At 39.3% G+C, this 21,445-nt stretch overlaps 1 protein-coding gene across 5 annotated transcripts in view; it reads right to left on the reverse strand.

The window, feature by feature from the left end:
* Positions 1-21,445, reverse strand: part of LOC124136659 (C-myc promoter-binding protein-like) — an 85,222-nt gene that overhangs the window by 18,562 nt on the left and 45,215 nt on the right. For 4 of the 5 annotated variants that reach the window (XM_048402734.1, XM_048402812.1, XM_048402681.1 and 1 more), the window contains exons 6-22: positions 18,471-18,540; positions 16,654-16,823; positions 16,510-16,536; positions 15,597-15,841; positions 14,997-15,063; positions 14,740-14,795; positions 14,220-14,364; positions 13,416-13,509; positions 12,651-12,732; positions 12,366-12,408; positions 11,305-11,445; positions 9,969-10,110; positions 9,115-9,260; positions 8,593-8,648; positions 8,241-8,303; positions 735-876; positions 183-223 (exon numbers count right to left, since the gene is read on the reverse strand). In XM_048402734.1, the coding sequence (XP_048258691.1) occupies positions 183-223; positions 735-876; positions 8,241-8,303; positions 8,593-8,648; positions 9,115-9,260; positions 9,969-10,110; positions 11,305-11,445; positions 12,366-12,408; positions 12,651-12,732; positions 13,416-13,509; positions 14,220-14,364; positions 14,740-14,795; positions 14,997-15,063; positions 15,597-15,841; positions 16,510-16,536; positions 16,654-16,823; positions 18,471-18,540 (1,730 nt within the window). The remainder of the gene's footprint in view (positions 1-182; positions 224-734; positions 877-8,240; positions 8,304-8,592; positions 8,649-9,114; positions 9,261-9,968; positions 10,111-11,304; positions 11,446-12,365; positions 12,409-12,650; positions 12,733-13,415; positions 13,510-14,219; positions 14,365-14,739; positions 14,796-14,996; positions 15,064-15,596; positions 15,842-16,509; positions 16,537-16,653; positions 16,824-18,470; positions 18,541-21,445) is intronic. The other variant, XM_048402776.1, reaches the window with a different exon arrangement.

Below are 21,445 nucleotides of genomic sequence, written 5' to 3' on the forward strand. Positions count from 1 at the left end.
ATATTCCAGCAATATCACGGCGAAGGACACCAGGACCCATGTGGAGAATCAAACCTGGGCCTTCGGCATGATGAGCAAATGCTTTGGCCACTGGGCTACCCCACTGCCCCAGTGATGTGTCAATGTATTGTAGTAGTTGTGAAGAAAAAGTTCTGTATTGTGCAGGTTGTGACTGGACTTACTTTGCCCATCTGTGAGGATTAGTGATGTGCTGCTGTGCGATCTGGAGGTAGAAATTAGCATCATCAGTCATAAGCATTGACAACAGTAAAGCCTATATGCTTCATAAGACCAAAGACTGCCGCTGTACACAGAGTAAAGAAACATCTTCCCACCCATAAACATACAGAGTTATCCCCCTTGACCAAACTGCTTGGACTAAACTTCCTTGTTATTTGAGACAGAGTAAATGATCTAAAAAAGCAAAGTTTTCTTATACCAAAAACATGAACATGGCTTACAAGAAGCTAAATCTGGACCTGACAGTTCAATGTATTAATAGCAAACAAAACAATCCACTCAGTCATGGTACGAAAAAAACATTACTATCAGCCAGCTAGGTCATCTTCTCCCACCACAAGAGTACTTAGGATGCGATTCCTTCAGACCATACTTCTTTTGAAGGGGTCAAATACTTGGAATAAAAAATGCAGGACAAAATCCTGACAGGATTACAATCTCAATTTTATTTCTCTGTAACCCATGTGCATCAAAGGAATTCTCGAATTGCTTACCTTTTGTGCTGATCGAATCTCCTGCTTGGTTCTGCGTGCCAAGGGGCTGTTGGGGCAGAGGGATTGTTTGCCTGGCAGTGACAGCGTGGAGGGCTTCTTGGTGAGAAACAGCTCAGGCTTCAATGCTGGGAAGCCATTGTAACTGCAAGAGACAATCGTCAAATCATCATTATCTGGTTGGAAACATAGTATGATAATCAGTGGTAGAAAGTAACAAGTCCACTAGTCCTTATAATGATAACATATAGCAAAACCCTAAAAACAAATGGCAAATTTCTATGAGTCCTTATGATTCCTTAACTATTGGGCAGTTAGGCATAGACCACAGGACTAGTGCCAATTTCTAATGTTGATAATACTGATAAAGACAAGAATTTTTTGAGAATGAGTAAAGTATATAGATAAAATCTTAGAAAGATATGCTAAAAGCAGTGAATGTTAAAATTATTCATTTGCCATTTCCTACAAATGGTACACCGCAAAAGTAGAAATCATTTTAATTCGTAAGTTTGTTAAGTCTTTTAGAGAGAATGGCAGGTTGAATGGAAAATGATTTGTTTTTTAAAAAAAGCTCTTTCGGGCTAAATGTCAGTTCTTATATAACTTAATTTTTACAAGAATTAAAGATCATATGAATATTTCTTTGAAAAGTTCAGCTGCCATCGTATCCTGGACATAATACATTGAGTAAAAAGATTTATGTTGGACAAGACTGAGGGGATGACTGACACAGACAAATGGAAAACCTACAAAAAGGAACAGGTACATGTTGGGCATGGGTTATGGTTCCCTGTCTTCACACAATGAACAGCCAATAGACTTTATAACAGTTAGAACACAATTATTACTATTGATGAAATCAAAACCAAAACTCGTGAATCTCTCTTAAATCGTATGTTTTCATTTTTTACATTGTTCATACCAAAGATTATATAGAACTCAGTACAACCTGCAACCTGATTCATCACCACTTAACAGTTTTATTGACTTGATCGTACGAAGCTTATGAGAACACTTTGCAGTACAAACTGCACACCTTCAGCCAGCCCAATCCAGAACACTTCTAAATGTATACACCACTACAAAACCACTCCCGATCTTAATGGGAGCACACAATCAAAACACATCAAGTCATGTTCTCCCAGGAGATAAATGGTGCTCTGTTGATAAACAAAGTATGCCCAACATGAATGCTGTGGCTTGTGGATGATAAACAATGCACTAGCATCATGCTGCATGTGGTAGAGAGGCGTAGAGAGCACCTGCACCCCCAAGCCCAACAGAAGCTCCTCACAGTGCTGCATGTGGTAGAGAGGCGTAGAGAGCACCTGCACCCCTGCTGGCCCAAGCCCAATACAGAAGCTCCTCACAGTGATGCATGTGGTAGAGAGGTGTAGAGAGCACTTGCATCCCTCAAGCCCAACAGAAGCTCCTCACAGTGCTGCATGTGGTAGAGAGGTGTAGGGAGCACACTGTTGGCCCCAGCTCTTTGCTCCTTCATGACACATGACACCTCCATTACCCTTCCAGTATCATCTCTGCCACCAGTGTGCAAGCGGCTTTTACAAAAACATTTTCTCTCTAACCCAAAATGTAGTGCCATTAATATTTTTTTTGTATTTCTTGGAGAATGCTGCTACACAGTATTCCAGTTATATCACGGCGTGTCAGCTTAATGTGGGACAAAAGCCTGAAGTGATGCAGGTCTCGGATGTTTACCACTTCGGTGAAACCCACAAGCACGGGTATGGTGCTGACAAACCTAGAAACATAATCGGGGCGAACCAGGATTCGAACCCACAATTATAGGTTTCTGGCATGTCGAAGGAACGCAACTCTTCACAGCAAATCGTGGCAACTTAGACGACTGGGCCACCCATGCCCCCTGAAACCTGTGAGTGATTTACTCTTTCACAACTACTGTTATGTCAGATTGGTTCAGTATTGAAGACTATCGTAAAAGCAACCAACATCCCAATTGCATTCTCAATACACTAATTACATGACAGTTAATTGAAATGAAATAGAAATTCAAACTGGCAAACAAACAATATATTTAGCTTGGAGAAAAGTATTCGGCATCACAAAAGTCATCACTTGTGTGTAAAAATAACAGTCAGTGAGTTCAACTCAAAGCATGGTTGTGGACACTTATCACAGTTGCAAGTTTTGCTGGTGGCAGGGATAGTATAGAGAGCTGTGCGAATGGGCTATCACTGTGAGGAGCTTCACAAAAACTCCTCACAGTGCAGCATGTGATAGAGAGGTGTAGGGAGCACCTCTGTTGGCCCAAGCTCCACACAGATGCTCTACTTGGAGCAACAGGTCATGTTATAATGTCAGTGTAGTCACATTACCTATCACCATGCCGTTTACACTTATCACCAGCTCATAAAACATTCCTGGAATACAAGCACTATCAACTTCAAGGCTTCTTAATGTTCCAAGCTTCCATCTTACGGGTTACAGCCAGATTCACCTATCTCGGTCATTCTGAACAAGCGTATTCTTGACACAGGATACAGCCCAAAATATGCCCACAAACTGCAGGGTTTGTTGCTTCCTCATGAATCATGTCACTTGTGTCACGTCAATAACATTTCCATTATGCATTCCAAAACAATTCAAATAATAGTAATATTTAATGTTTAGATAACTTATCACAATTTTTATATTTCTTTATATTGTTTATATACTGTGCTAGAACATTTGTTTTACAACGCATTAAGCTAATAATATTATTGTGGCCTATAGTTCGTGCGATTCATGAGAAAAAATTTAAATTAACTTCCAGACTATAATGAGTCCAAACCAGATAAGCCAGTTGTAAAGCCTTAACAGCATAAGCCTTAATACAATGGAACACTGACACATATCTTGCAAGGTCACATTGTGTAACATGCTAGTTAGCGAATGTGATACATACTGATTGAAATGAATATTGGAACAATGAAAAACAGAGGGAAATAGCTTTACTGTCAGCACATTGGAAATAGCATGCATACAAATTCAACACGTCAGAATCAAATGTTGAGAAGTGTTTGTGTGCATTGTTTCCAACACGTATTTGGTCGACAGGGCTGGGAACCCATGATAGCCTATCATTCCACTGTCTAAAACTAAGTATTCCATTTTTCATTTCCATCAGTATATATATAGAAATCACTATGTAATGTCTGGTCTGAAGTATTGATCCAAAAAGATTTGCTTAATAACTTATCCATACTGATTCTCGTAACTACATTTTTGTGATGTTTATATAGATCTATTATCAAGATAGTGAACATTAATTATGAACATCCTGACCTATAGGAAATGAAGTCAAAGCAGAGAATATAACATCCGATAGAGAGCATTTATTTTTTTTACTCCAGTGCAATCCATTACTGGACAATGTAGCATAAAATAGACAGAATTGTAATAAAATGATTCCTGATTGCATTGTGCCATGGAGCTCTCCTACCACTCCGGAAAAAAAACCTTTCATTTTCTTTAGCACACACAAATGTTATTTATGTGGAAAGTAAATCAGGGCTCCACACTCAGAAGAGGCTGCAAGAAAAGCAAAGGGATGGACGTCTGGCATGGCCAAGTAAACACCAACGCACAAAAAGCTCCCCTGAGGGACTTAAATTACCCAGACCTATTTCAGCTGCATCTCCATTCAACAGGAAATTGATAAATCAATTTATGACATGGTCCCCCCAATAATCCTATTACACCAGTCAAATGTCAGAATTGATTACAGAGAACCTCAATTACGGTGAGCTTATGACTTGGGATGGACTCGTTATCTCTAGTCGTGCAATAACAAGGAATTCTGCCTGCCCCACACACTCCCCACTGGGAACATACAACTACATCCTTGCAGTCTTTGTTGCAGATTTTTTCCCCTTTTGCTTAGGCAATTAAGAAAATGAGAAAGAGATGTTATCAGCTTCTTAATAGACCTCAGACTGATGGAATGCACATGATTTTCAACTTATGAAACGTTTTATTACCACTGATGAGTTTCAGTCCTGTGACTGTGCCCAGGCCGAGCTTGAAGATGTCCACATGAATTACCTCCCTTCTACATCTAAGACTGATTTCAGAAGCAAGTGTTCAAACCTGACAGGTATCACGCGAGGGCTGCATAGCCCATGAATCTACAAGTGTCTAAAAAACTGAATGTGTTTTACACATAGATCAGCACTTTGTTCACAAAAGCCTCCACTGATGCTGCACCTTGGCATGTTAAGATGGCGAGGCAACAGCTGTGGATTTCCTCATGCAAGAATTATGCCCATGTGCCATTCTTACTTAAAAGTATGACAAGCTGGACTATGAAAGTTTGAACAAATACTGAACAGCATTAACACAGGGTTCATCCCTAAGCAAGTGTTTCTAGATAAAGTAGTTTAATCTCCATATGTTGTAAAACTCTTGATCCATTGAGCTAGTGCTGTCAAACCTGAATAATCTACTTACAAGAAAGAATATAGTGCTAGCCAACTACCATACCACATACAGCAGTTTAACACTGATATCGTTGTTTGTCCCGAAATAAAAAATGACACAGAGAAAGAGGGATTTAACCAAAACTATAGGGGAGTGAAAAGGGGGGGGGGGGGGGGGGAGTGTGTAGGAGAGAGGGAGAAATTAAAAAAATATGGCGCAGTCTTATTATTTTAAAAGAATCAAATTGCAAATTAGAAAATCCATTGTGTGGTTTTGATTTATTTATTTTTACATGTATGGAGGTGGGTCATGAGGCCTTGATGAAATGTCACATAAAATGTTGGGGTGGGGGAAAAATATGTTACAGTCCTAAGACCAATGGGCCTCTACAGTGGAAAGAACGGTACAATTGGGAAGAGGAAGCCAATCTGTATGACATAATAAGGCTTAGGGAGAATTACTGACAATAATTTCACCTACTGTTTATGTCTGTAGATGAGCAGAATTTAGACAAGAAAAAAGATTCTGTTGAAAGGGGTCAGTCTACGTAAAGGTTACACTTTCATCAAACTATTCTTCTGTTAGTAAAAAACATATCGCTTCAAGTGAACAAAGCCATAACACACTTTGTCAATGAAAATGTGAAACTTGCAATAAAACATCACTAGACATGACGATTTAACATTTCAACTGTATTTCTTGTTATGCCAGGCATTGTTTTATATGCAGGGATTAAGATTACTGTGTGTATTTGCCTAAACTAAGCCGGAAATAGCGATCAGCTGTACATGTTTTCTGCCAATCAACTGGTGACAAAGTAAAAACATACCCAATAATAAAACGGGAATGAATTTTGATGCAATGGCCAGAAAAAATAATATCGGAAACTACATTTTATGTATGAAATAATTTGACCAGTCACCATTGAAGTTTCGCGCGGCCTAGCTATACTATTTCCATCACAAAAACAATATGTTGACATATAATATCAAACTACAACAAAAATGACTTTAAACAAGCTAAAGTATGGCAGTTATGACATATGTGTACATTATTTGTTAACTTTCTTTTTCGTTTCAAGGCGTCACTAGTGGTAATATGATCTAGGTTGTTGTGAATTAAGTGAGTTGGTGCTATCATGGTATGTGGTAAAGCGGACCCTATGGAACAGGATAGACGGAAGTTGTAAGTATCAGAGGGAAAGACAATTTTCGGGGAAATTAAGGTGAACACTATTGAATGACATTTGGAATAATAAAATAGATTACAAAAAATAAGTCCAAATATACAACACTTTTATTACCAGATGGTGTAACAAAAGGATTAACTTGTGTAATTCAAAACAGATTTGTTCATAATCTATTTCCGATGACGAATGATGACGAGCAGATATAGGGAGGTTGGTAGGTAGTCCAGCTTATGTACCAGACATATAATTTTGATACAGATTTCAAGGATCAAGTTAATACCTCAGCTCAACTCTGAGATTGGCTTTTCGATGGTCACATACGGAAAACCCATGTCCAAATGGGTAATACATTATAGTAACAAGGCCAAGATTAAGAAGTGTTCCACTGCCACTTCAAGCATTATTACATCAATATCATGTCTGGGGACACAAGAAATAGGCTTCTAAATTGTATCTGTGTGGGAATAGAGTGGGTAGTGTAGGACTCAACAAAATGTGCTGAAGATGCTCTCCGGGAAGATTAAAAGGCTTCAAATAAGTGTAGACTTCAGCATTGTGATCAGGAACAACACACAGAAATCTTGAAACATTATTGTCATTTTGAGCATCCATAGAGCCTGTGATCTACAAAATCCCTAATCTGCCAGCTATGGCACTTCTTTCACTGTGTATCTTGAGGATCATTAAGTAGTGACACATTTGCAACCACCAACTTTGACTGAATCTTGTAACATTTCTTCTGGTCTAGAAACATCAGCATATACAAGTCCATATTCTAAGACTAATATCTACTGAAAATGATGCCAAAATTAAGTAACTTTGTCTTTAATTTATCTGATGCACTGGCTAACCATCTTCACACTAAGTTCAAAATCCAACATAACCCAAACTGAACATTCATTAACACTTAAGAACCTCTTTCTATGTCTATGATTAAACGAGACCATACAGATTCCATGAGAACAAACTTTACCCAACAAACACATTAGGAAGGAGGAACACGAAGGTCCCCAAGTCAGAGAAAACCATCAAGGTTGTATTCCAAGTTACAGCTCTGACGGGAAGTGCAATGGCATTGGGCGAGCATGTTGTATATATTTACAATTCATTTGTTTCAGCACACACACAATACAGTAAACCACGGTTAAAACGAACACGCTTAAAACGAACTGACGGATATAACAAACTTACTTTTTAGTCCCAACTATTTGCTGTAGTTATGCTGTATATATGCTTATAACGAACTACAGTTATAACGAACTAAAATTAGTAGTCCCTTTGAGTTCGTTATAACCGTAGTTTACTGTATTGTGTGACAAAAAGTACACAGATGTATCTGAAAGGTATTTTTACAACCCCTGCATGCATGCATCAAAGACAAGAGTCCTAGCAGGCATGTACGGCCCATCACATCCACAGTATCTACCGTATCTCTCAATATCCAAAACAAAAACAAGGACGTTGTCCAACACCAGAAATCATATTCATATCAAGACAGATCATTTGGTAGTGATCCCAATGTTAGCGTTACGGCCTATATCCCAGGTCGGCCAACACACCATATATAAGGTAAAGAACTTAGCCTGATAACCTGCTCAGATACATGCATTGTTGTGATTTACAAGTGAGTCAGTGAGTTTGGCTTTATGCCACTTTGAACAGTATTCCAGTTACATCACGACGGGATGCTTAATGCTGGAAGAAAGTCCTAAGTGATGCAACTCGTAGACGTTTACCACTTTGGTGAGCACGGATAAGGTGCAGACAAACCAAACAACATAATTAAATTAAATTCAACATTTATATAGCCCTACTTATCCAGATGTACTGCCTGCACAAGAGCGCTTTAGAGTGATTTACAAAGGCACAAGACTTACCTGTACTTGACACCCTCAGGTAAACCAACTGGTTCCGGAGGCATGATGAACACTGTACGTTCACTGAAGCACAATAAACCCATATTTATTGCCATAATATTGATAGTTCATCAAAGCAATTATCCCTTCATTAGCAAGCGCGAAAAAGTGTTAAACTTTAATGCAAAATACTTTTCTGTTTTCTCTCGCTAAATACATATTTGCTTTACTACATAATAACACTTTCAAATTAACCTCACATGGAAATCTCTCCCTAAATGTGGACATTAATGCTAATCAAGTAACAGGTCAGTTGTATAAGTTAATGAAAAGAAATAGACAAGTATTAATGAACATGTAAACATTACATTACCTTGTGTGAGAACTTTCAATTTCTATCAGCTTCGGATCACCACTGGTCTCGACAACCTGTAGTACATACATGAGTCAGTTAGGACTAACACAAACTATTAGAAATATATCACTGTCTGACAGCCTAATGTTGGAGGAAATTCCAAACACATGCAAGTCATGTTTACATTCAGAATTTCGACAAAGCCCATGAGTATTGGGAGGAGCTGACAGCTTGTGGCAAATCCGGGTTTCTACCCAAAGGGATCCTGGCAGGACTAAGAGAGACAACTCTGCAGAGAAACAGGTGGTGCCTTAGAGTACTTGGCCCTTCCCATACTATCCTATCCAGGAGCCCAATCCCCGGCTACAATATATATATGATGTGAGAAACACATGCTCTTCAAATTGAACATTTTTAATGGTCAACACATTTCCTTGAGGTTACTCAACATAGATAAATGTTTCAATCCATCCAATGATCCCTTTTGACTCCTGTCATCCAAACTTCAAAATGCATATCAAAGAAAATAATCAAATTCACCTTCTCAGCACATTCATCAAAGAAAGTAAGGCTGGCATCTTTGTCAGACACGAAGGACCTCTCTTCGATGAATCGGAAGAACATCTGTGTTTTCATCATCTGATGGAAGAACTTGGCATAGGCTTTGTCTCGACTCTTCTGGAAGTCTGGAATATACACAAGTGTAGACAAAGAGTCAGGAAAGTTCTCATTACACAATAAATATCTGCTTAAAATGACCTAAGGCCACACTTTTTTAAATTCATGTTTCACAGATTTATTCCAGCTTTTGCACACAAAGTCAGTTGAAATAAAACTAAAAACTTATAGCTATGTCAATCATTTATTTATTTATTTATATGAAAGTCATTATGTCATCGAATTAGAATTGCAGCTGGTTTCATGGAATTTATATATAACACTTTAGATTGTGTATGTGGGTCTATATTACTAGCGGGAGACATAATAAAAATAAATATTTTAAGGTTTAATTTATTTCTTTTCCAGCTGCTTTTCAGTAGGGGTGGTCAGCCCATGAAATGAAAAATAAAAAATGTGTGGCCTAAACTAAATAAAGCCGATATTCCAGTCATGGTGCAAGGTGTTCATGACAGAAATCCATACATGGAAGGTGATAAACATGTGGAAATTTGTGCTAGCTATCAGCAGAACAGTTGCTTGAAGAAAATTATTTTTGAATAGATATCTATCTGACCTATTTAAAGGGGGTAGTGGGGGGAGAGACGATGATCTAGACAATAAGCATCAAACACAAGAACCACAAATTCCATTCATCTGTAGTAATGAACGGTGAGGCTTCTTCCTAACTAATTACATCTGCAGCAAGTTTGTGTGTGACAGTGGGACATACTCACTCTGCATGTCAAAGAGGCAGGATGCGTCGGTGGCCGAGAGGGTGGGCTTGTTCAGGATAGGGTTGAGGTAGTTCTTGTAGTCTTTGAGCAAACATGCCATAAACCGCAGAAAGGCTTCCTGTATCTGCAGCTCCATCTGCATCTACAATCACACAGACATGTGTAATATTCCATGACCACTGGGCAGTGGAAGACTATTATCCATACGACTGATTATGGATATAGCAGACAGGGAAGAGGACTTCTGTGTTTATAATCAAACAACAGTAGGGTATTTGGAGGAATTAGTGTAATATTCAAGGCATCAACTGAACAGCTGGTCCAACAGGTAGCACAGGGACAACTATTTGTAAAAGTTAAATTTAATGTCAGTGGCCCAAGGAACCAGTCAATGGCCTATACTCATATGATTGTAGGTAGTAGTTACTATTATTGCATAATATTCAAGACTTGCCTTCCTCAGATGAGCAAATAGCACCAGAAAGAACATTTGATTTGTACATAAGACCCTGTTGGCTAGTCAAATGTTGAGGGCTGGCTATATGTTTTAGTCAACTGACCCTAATGGCCAGTTGATGCTGTTTTTAAGAATCTCACTATCTGCTATGTTCTATCAGGAATTTCAGATTAATAAAATACAATATTGATCATCTCGAACTTGTTTCCATGGAGATATCTCTTGGGTGAGATCAAGGGGTAATATCTCAAAGGAGATATTGCTAATATCTGTACTCTTTACACTCAGGGTTATTACTGTCATAGATGATAAATAGAATCTTACCCTTGTGTCTTTGGACATCAAATATATCAACACTCATCAATATCAAAAGACACAAGGTACATTAGAACTCACAAAAATGTCAATTTGCACACATTCCAAATTCTCTCCAATAATACCGTATTCAACGTAATAAGCGCCCAGGGTGCTCTCAAAATTAGAAATAGGGGGCTCTTATTAGAATATTCATTTGGTGAGAGAAAAGACAGAGTTAAAAGATTGTAAATTTTGTGGTTTATGCTGACAGCCTGAAATGATATAAAAGAAGAATGTGTGTGTATTATACACGATAGATATATTTTCGAGAATTTAATTGCCCATAATTAAGGGTGCATACAACACACGAGTGTGTATTATACACGAATAAATATGTCTTGTGTACATTAATCAATCGGAAGGGTGCTAATTGGGATTGTTCACTAGCCAATATATTAGCAAATATCGCCATGGGCGCTTATTAGAGCGGGGCGCTTATTATGACGAATACGGTACTAACTTCCAACAGATTCTGTACATTGTCACCTTTAACCCAAGCCATCTAACAATATAAAGGCATACCTCTTTCTTCTTCCACTTAAAGTCGTGATCAATGGGAGCCATTTCCAGAGACACCTCGTCAGTGGTGTGAGCCTGGTCTGGGTGCAGCGTGATCACGTCAAACAGACTGTGGAGCGTCTCCAACAGGACCCGTGCCGCTTTCTGGAACAGCAGGTAGAAGTTCAGCGAGAAAATCAAGGCTGATGATCATCTTACTCAATGTCTCCAAACACATCACACTTCAAGAAACTGCATTTGTTGTCATTGTCCAAAACTTATTACGTCAAACATTGCTGATACGTAAATGTGCCATCACCATTTAATAAAAGCATCCACTTTCCTATAGTCTGTCTTACAGACCCTGAAACAAATATATATCAAATACAGCCCATGCAAGTCTATAATGTTTGGCAAGGCTAGATTACTGCAGTATCAGGGTCACTGGGCTCCCTTTTATTATATTTTTATTAAGATAACTGAACAAGTGTTTTTTCTGTACGATATATTCATTTCAGAGACTAGATGTTAGTCTTACCTTCCTACAGTCATCCTCATAATAATAACAATGTACAAATAGGAGGGTAAAATGCTTTGTCAAAGTAGGTAAGTTAAAAAGTAACTGCAGCATCAATAGTCAATTAAAGTCCATTTTGAAGAAATGCATGTGTGTCTTGCAGAATTTCAGCAATTAAATTAGCTCAAATTCTCAAATTCAAGTATGTATCCTAAACTTTTGGAACCTTTTTAAGCCCATTGTAACTGTTTTAATAAATGATTAGTCTCTGGAATTTATACCAGTAGTATGTCTTCATAAATTACAATACATCCTATAGAAACATAAAGACATTATGATATGAAACATCTAGTCAAGAACATTTTCATATATACAGTAAACTACGTTCATAACAAACACGCTTATAACGAACTGACGGATAAAACAAACTGATTTTTTTATCCCGTCTATTTGCTCTATATATGCTTATATAAATATATATATGAGCGTAACAAACTTTGGTTATAACGAACTAAAATTAGTGGGCCCATTGAGTAGTACAAGTCGTCTTAAGCTCAGCAAATCTCACCTTAGGAAGCAGTTTGTAGTTTAACGTCTTTCTGTCTTCCGGCCTACGAAAACAATGTACTGGGTTAGAGAAAGCTTTCATCATAGTGGGTATGTCAATTATTGAACATCATACAGGCAGATACATTTAGGAGGGAAATCAGTTGGTCTCTTCACAGGCTTCAGAAGCAAAGGCCCCACCAACAACGTTATTTGTACACCTTTAAAACACGCAGAAATAAATGAAACCTGGGATGGGCTTTATTTATCAAAAATCGCTGTAACTGTCGAACACATGTTTACTCACATCCATATTCTGTTGGTGTCAAGGTCAACACAGATGACATCAGATGGGGGATCGTAGAGGTCAAAGTACCGAGAATCTATTCCTGTAGTACACAAGAAACACAATGAATAACATAATTTACCTCATGAACAACACAACATTCTTATAATTAAGAGAATACTCAAAATTGACCAAACATTAAAGACATTTACATTCAACAATCCAGTAAACATACATAAAGTGGCACCTCGGTACTAAAGTGTGGTAAATACGTACCTACGATGAATGGACAGGGGGCACTAATCACCTCTGACCGTCCGGGGGTATGTATGGACACTGAGTGAGGGTGGCCATATTGAGGGCATGGGAGATACGTACCTACCATGAATGGACAGGGGGCACTAAGCACCTCTGACAGGCCAAGGGTATGTATGGACACTGAGCGAGGGTGGCCATGTTGAGGGCATGGGAGATACGTACCTACGATGAATGGACAGGGGGCACTAAGCACCTCTGACCGGCCGGGGGTATGTATGGACACTGAGCGAGGGTGGCCATGTTGAGGGCATGGGAGATACGTACCTACGATGAATGGACAGGGGGCACTAAGCACCTCTGACCGGCCGCGGGTATGTATGGACACTGAATGAGGGTGGCCATGTTGAGGGCATGGGAGATACGTACCTACGATGAATTGACAGGGGGCACTAAGCACCTCTGACCGGCCAGGGGTATGTATGGACACTGAGTGAGGGTGGCCATATTGAGGGTGTGGGAGATACGTACCTACGATGAATGGACAGGGGGCACTAAGCACCTCTGACAGGCCCAGGGGGCAGAGGGGGATGTATGGACACTGCCAGTGGAAAGGGAAGATCATCTGAAACATAAATAAATACAATTAACCTACTGATTGGTAACAAAAAACTCTTGGTGAGAACTTATGGATTACAACTTTTTTATTATACATACACAACTTTTCAGAGCCTTCATATAATGTTAACATAGATGCTTTATCTTTTCTGTTGGAGCATGAAGCATGAAGCCTGCATGCTAGTCCACTAGCCTGAGATAATTATTTGACTACTTGACCCGTGAAGATCCGGGGTAGAAAAGGGCTTCAGCAAACCCATGCTTGCCATATAAGGCGACTATCCTTGTCGTAAGAGGTGACTAACAAGATCAGGTGGTCAGACTTGCTGACTTGGTTGATGAATGTCATCGTATTCCAATTGTGTAGATTGATGCTCTTGATATCAATCACTGGATTGCTTGGTCAAGGCTTGATTATTTACAGACCGCTGTCATATAGCTGCAATATTGCTGAGTGAGGTGTTAAACAACAAACAAAGGACTGAGTACTGACTACACTTGAGGGCTATATTCAGAACCAGTTCTGAATACTTCAAGATTCCTACAAATTGGAACTGAACAAAACTGATTGAAAATGTAAGCACAGTAAACACTGTTGTCTTGTCCAAGCAGGACTAGCTACAAACTCTGTGGACAAGTGAATTAAAGTATACACTAGTCCTCTGAACTAACTTTTACAAATAATGACTTTCTAAGGCTGAGCATGGTGTGACTTACAGTTGACACAGCCTCTGCGACGCCCGTGAGGACAGCGGGGCGGAGGGAGTGGATGAGGATCTTGTGCTCCAGCAGGATGTATCCCAGGATGCTCATGCAGTTCTCCGGCCCCATGTTCTTCAGCAGCGTGATGAAAGACGCACCACTGAAACAGTCAACAAACACAACACTCATGTCACTGTCCTCTTAGAAGAATACCGTATTCGCTTAGAAAAGTGACAGTGGGGGTGTTTATTAAAACCATACATAGCAAGTTAAATCTATTTCAGATATCAAGCAGTAGTGCAAAAACTTAGTTCAAATGACGATGAAACCGAAAAGTTTTTAATTATAAATACTTGGCAATTATACGCCCCTTCTGCACTCCTGTTTTCTGTAAAAAACAAAACGTGTAAATTTTGGGTCTTAAACTGTAGTGCTTAGAGTGAGTGAGTGAGTGAGTGAGTATGGTTTTACGCCGAATAACTACACATCCATGGACTTTTCTTTCAGTACAGCCTTGGAGCAAGGCTAAGCTTACCTCTGTGGGAGTGGCGAGTCCTCGGGCATACAGAGTGACAAAGCTTCATGGTTTAACTGGAATTGAATACAACATTTTATTACATAGACAATATGAAATATATCAATTATTCAACACATTTTCCATTATTGATCATTTCAATCTTTCCTACTCTCTGTCAGTGCTCAACGAAACCCACTGTACATACATTTGCTTTCAGGAGTGACATGAATCTTTTCTCAACTGACAAAGCAATGAAGCCAGGTTGAAGTACCTACCTGTACCAGAATGCGAGGCCTCTGTGGGGAGGGATAGGGGACGTCATACATGAAGTGGGAGATGTGTCTGAAACAACACCAACAATACAACCATTCCAGTGGAATAGACATGATAGAAGACCAACAGGAATCTTCAACACTTTCTAAAACTGCTATTATCCTTTATATTTAAAAAAAAATCTAATTCTTTTCTACCACTGAACAAATGAGTCTCATTGTGATTTCATCTAACTGCACTGAAAGCTTCCTCAGCTGATTCTTAAATATATTTTAATAATGTTTCAATATGTAGTGAGTGAGTGAGTTTGTTTTTACGCGGCTTTTAGCAATATTCCAGCAATATCACGGCGGGGGACACCAGAAATGGGCTTCACATATTGTACACATGTCGGGAATCGAACCCGGGTCTTGGGCGTGACAAGCGAACGCTTTAACCACTAGGCTACCCAACCGCCCCTTCAATACGTAGAAAACAATAACACCACCCAGACAGTTTCAAGTTTTTTTTTGCATCAACTATTCATCATTACTGTTCCATGTATTATTTCCTGAAGTTGCTGAGTGTTAAACAACAATCACAATTGCCTTAAGTCCCTTTACCTTTCTATGGGCACGGTGTGGGGGCCTGTGATAGAGATCTTGTACAGGTAGGACAGGAACTTCTTGAAAGCATCGAAGAATGGCCAGCGAGACAGCAAACAGATGCTCTTGTTGGCATGGACTGTCTTGAGGATGCGGTACTGCTCCCGGATATGTTTGTTCTTCAGACCCAAGTGACGCATTTGGAGATCAGAGAGTTTATCTTCATGGTACTCTTCGTAAAATGTAACAGCTGCCCCAAAAACCTACAACACATACCTCACATACAACTTGGGTTTGTATTATATATCCATGGCAAAAATAAGGGAATGTCCACACAGGGTAGCAGGTGTTTGGTATGAAATATTGCAGGTATCCTGAAAAATCTTGATTATTAGTTGAAGGTAATAATATTTACTGAACACAGCAGTAAATATCAATCAGCAGTAAATATGATTCAGCAGTGAAGATCAAACAGCACTAATTTGTATGTTCCTTTCGTTTATCATCAGTACAGCATCAAATCAGGTAGATATTCCTGCAAGATTCAGCACACCTGGAGATAAGTAATTGTGGCAGTTTTTAAGACAGGTTAGGTCATATCCTGTGATCAATTTGATAGACAGAAACAGACATTTAACCTTCAGAGTTATACACATGGAAGTGGAAAAGCAGCCATGCTGACAATAGCATTCACAAATGGACACACATTCACAATCAGTCTCCACAAAATGATTAAGCCATTGAATTGTACACTTAGGCCAGAAAGAACTCTTTAACATATGAACATGATGAAATTAAATCTATTTGAAATTTAGTTTTTCACCACTTTAGCCAGTATTTCAGCTACACCAACCTAATGTGGGAGAAAAGCACAAATGGCATTAGACAAACACAGGCAAAGGACTCACAATGGGAGACCAAAATAACTGACCTTACATATTGTATCCATTTGGTCATCCTAAAAAAATAAAGAGATAACTGTACTAATATATTTGGACTTTTTCCAAATTCCAAATCAAGGAAGAAAATTTCTAATTTGACTGCCGACATGTAGCACAGCTATGCAGACCCTCACCTTCTCCCCATTTGGTATGGTCAAGATGAAGGTGGAAAACACAGGCAGGGGGTGCTGGGCATTGGCTGGCCAGCACTCAATGGTGGCTCCCATAGGCAGGCAGAACATGGGCACCTGCTCTGGCAGTTGATATGTGTCCTGGTCATACATCGGATACCTGTCAATGATGCCTGCAAGCAAACAGACGAAGCGAGTTGTTTAGACATACAGGCTCCTAGTATTATTACATGATGGGAGACCCAAATAGTGTCCCCATAACAGCAATTATTAATTGTGTGGGTTCTTCGTCACTGACCTACCTTTGTTACTGATGCTGATGTGATAAACATCATGGACACTTCCATTAGAGGTGTAATGATATACGGGGTAAGAGGGACAATATATATCACAAACCTATTACAAGAGACGACATGGTGCGTTCCCTCTGTATGAATGAGACTGGGTATGGTTACATACACAGGACAACAATATAAGCAATTTAACTACTGGTTGGTTTCCATGTTGAATGTTGTCCAGTTTCGAAATTTCTTTTGTGGACTGTCATATGTTCAAGCTTTGATGTTCACGTTTAATTTCTTTTTCAAAGGTAGTCACTATGCCATACACCCCATGCAAATTGATGTGCTGTGTGTGAGTGACGTTGGAAAATGCAGCAATATTCCAGCTAAATCATGACAATTTGTAAATAGTAAGGATGTTAGAACCTACACCGAACCGTCGATCCTAATTGTAATATAGAAGTTGTTCATCCATATATCTTATCCTTATTTAGGACTCCAACTTCTAAAGGCCTCTCAAAGAAGGTTTGTAAACAACCAGAGTCTGAATTAGGCAAACCAGTGTCCGAAAACATGAGCAAAGATCCATGCCATCAGGGCAGGTTGACACAAAGTCAGCCAATCACAGTCTGACTACCAGGTCCACGTTAGTCACCTGTGCACTCAGCCACAGGGAGCTCAGGGCCTACTCTATCCTGGATCCCCCAGGGGTTGATGGAAATTACACCCATATTTGTTGCAATTATTAATTTCACCCATATTTGTTGCAATTGTTAATTACACCCGTATTTGTTGCAATTATTAATTTCACCCATATTTGTTGCAATTGTTAATTACACCCGTATTTGTTGCAATTATTAATTTCACCCATATTTGTTGCAATTGTTAATTACACCCGTATTTGTTGCAATTATTAATTTCACCCATATTTGTTGCAATTGTTAATTACACCCGTATTTGTTGCAATTGTTAATTACACCCGTATTTGTTGCAATTGTTAATTACACCCGTATTTGTTGCAATTATTAATTTCACCCATATTTGTTGCAATTGTTAATTTCACCCATATTTGTTGCAATTATTAATTTCACCCATATTTGTTGCAATTGTTAATTTCACCCATATTTGTTGCAATTGTTAATTTCACCCATATTTGTTGCAATTATTAATTTCACCCATATTTGTTGCAATTGTTAATTTCACCCATATTTGTTGCAATCGTTAATTACACCTGTATTTGTTGCAATCGTTAATTACACCTGTATTTGTTGCAATTGTTATGGATGTGTGACCGAGTGGGTTGAGTTTAACAGAATTTCTACATGAAATGCAGTGTCGATGGGGTCACAAATACTTTCAGTCTAATACCTGACCCTTTTGATTCTTGTAAATTGTTTGATTCCCAAAGATACAATGTATCACAACACAAGCTTCAATCAGAGACATGCATCATATCAAATTGTAAGATATTTAAAGAGAAAAGCCCGATACCACATGGGCCATGATGGGCGTTTGTTTAGTTTTCTTTCTTTTATTTACCTGGTTTGTAAGCAAGGAGATCCACTTTGTTCATAGCTTTCTTGTAGCAGAGAAATACATCTGAGCCCACCTGAAACAAACACAGTGACCCGTCAAAACACGTGAAACACACTGTGACCTGACAGAACACTTGAAACATATACACTGACCCGTCAAAACAAGTGAAACATACACAGTGACCCGTCAAAACACATGAAACACACTGTGACCTGACAGAACACGTGAAACATATACACTGACCCGTCAAAACAAGTGAAACATACACAGTGACCCGTCAAAACATGTGAAACACACTGTGACCTGACAGAACACGTGAAACATATACACTGACCCGTCAAAACAAGTGAAACATATACACTGACATGATAGAACATGTGAAACATCACTATGACAGGGTCAAAACACGTGAAACATATACACAGACCTGACAGAACATGTGAAACACACCAAAATGACACGTCAAAACATGTGAAACATATTCACTGACCTGACAGAACAAACACTGTGGATTGACAGAACATGTGAAACACTGTGACATGACAGAACTTGTGTTTGTTGTTTAACGCCGCACTCAGCAATATTCCAGCTATATGATGGCGGTCTGTAAATAATCCGAGTCTGGACCAGACAATCCAGTGATTGACATCATGAGCATCGATCCACACAATTGGGATACGATGACATGCATCAACCAAATCAGCGAGCCTGACAACCTAATCCTGTTAGTTGCCTTTTACGACAAGCATAGTCGCCTTTTACGTCAAGCATGGGTTGCTGAAGAACTATTCTACCCTGGATTTTCACGGGTCGACAGAACATGTGAGATATACACCATGACTGACAGAACATGTGAAACGTACTGTGACCTGACAGAGCATGTGAAACATACACTGTGACCTGACACAACATGTGAAACATACACTGTGACCTGATAGAACATGTGAAACATACACTGTGACCTGACACAACATGTGAAACATACACTGTGACCTGATAGAACATGTGAAACATACACTGTGACCTGACACAACATGTGAAACATACACCATGACCTACAGAACATGTGAAACATACACTGTGACCTGACACCACATGTGAAACATACACTGTGACCTGACACAACATGTGAAACATACACTGTGACCTGACACCACATGTGAAACATACACTGTGACCTGACACAACATGTGAAACATACACTGTGACCTGACAACATGTGAAACATACACTGTGACCTGACACAACATGTGAAACATACACTGTGACCTGACACAACATGTGAAACATACACTGTGACCTGACACAACATGTGAAACATACACTGTGACCTGACACAACATGTGAAACATACACTGTGACCTGACACAACATGTGAAACATACACTGTGACCTGACAACATGTGAAACATACACTGTGACCTGACAACATGTGAAACATACACTGTGACCTGACACAACATGTGAAACATACACTGTGACCTGACAACATGTGAAACATACACTGTGACCTGACAACATGTGAAACATACACTGTGACCTGACACAACATGTGAAACATACACTGTGACCTGACACAACATGTGAAACATACACCATGACCTACAGAACATGTGAAACATACACTGTGACCTGATAGAACATGTGAAACATACACTGTGACCTGACACAACATGTGAAACATACACCATGACCTACAGAACATGTGAAACATACACTGTGACCTGACACCACATGTGAAACATACACTGTGACCTGACAACATGTGAAACATACACTGTGACCTGACAACATGTGAAACATACACTGTGACCTGACAACATGTGAAACATACACTGTGACCTGACACAACATGTGAAACATACACTGTGACCTGACACAACATGTGAAACATACACTGTGACCTGACACCACATGTGAAACATACACTGTGACCTGACACAACATGTGAAACATACACTGTGACCTGACAACATGTGAAACATACACTGTGACCTGACACAACATGTGAAACATACACTGTGACCTGACACAACATGTGAAACATACACTGTGACCTGACAACATGTGAAACATACACTGTGACCTGACACAACATGTGAAACATACACTGTGACACGACACAACATGTGAAACATACACTGTGACCTGACACAACATGTGAAACATACACTGTCACCTGACACAACATGTGAAACATACCACATATACACCGAGTGATACAGTAACAACTTATCGTACTTTACAATATACAGGTAACCAACATCCACAGTAAGATGTAACAAGGGATCCTGTTAGATCATGAAACAGCAAGTGCATATTGTGTATCTCCATGATACTTTGGACATCAAAAACGCATGTGTAGTGCTGATATTGACTACAAATGAGTTTATTTCAAAGTGCTGATGATTCACTAGTGCGCAGTGTTGCTTGTGCTATACTTGGTAATATTCCAGCAACATTTCCGGTAAATAATCTGTGTCACACAAACCTGTGGCTGACAGCAAGAACAATGCATGATCTGCAGTGTCAGGGTAAAATCAGATCAGACATAACAACCATCCGATCCTCATTTTAATAAGCTCTAACAATAAGGATAATGGAGACCTTTTCCGACTGTGACCGGTCACACAAGAGATAAGAGATATACAGATCACATACATCTTGTATTTACCTATGGTCAGCACTGTACAACAATACCCTAACAGATAGAGACATGCAAATTAAAACACAAGCACAGACATTGACTGGGATAATGTGTACTATCTTCACTTAATGTCTGCCTTCAAGGCAACAAACATCCATAGATTCAATCTTCTCTGTACACTGGGAGATATATTTGATTCTTGTCACACCTTGACAAATGCAATGGGTGTAATCAACAGAATCTATTGACTCCACAATGTGCGACTTATGTGTCCATCTACCTCTGTTGGTGTCATGGTATAACCAGAGACTGTTCTCTGTCAATTCTCCAG

The sequence above is a fragment of the Haliotis rufescens genome, unplaced genomic scaffold (assembly GCF_023055435.1).
Source record: "Haliotis rufescens isolate VD_foot unplaced genomic scaffold, xgHalRufe1.0.p SCAF_1, whole genome shotgun sequence".
Lineage (NCBI taxonomy): Eukaryota > Metazoa > Mollusca > Gastropoda > Lepetellida > Haliotidae > Haliotis > Haliotis rufescens.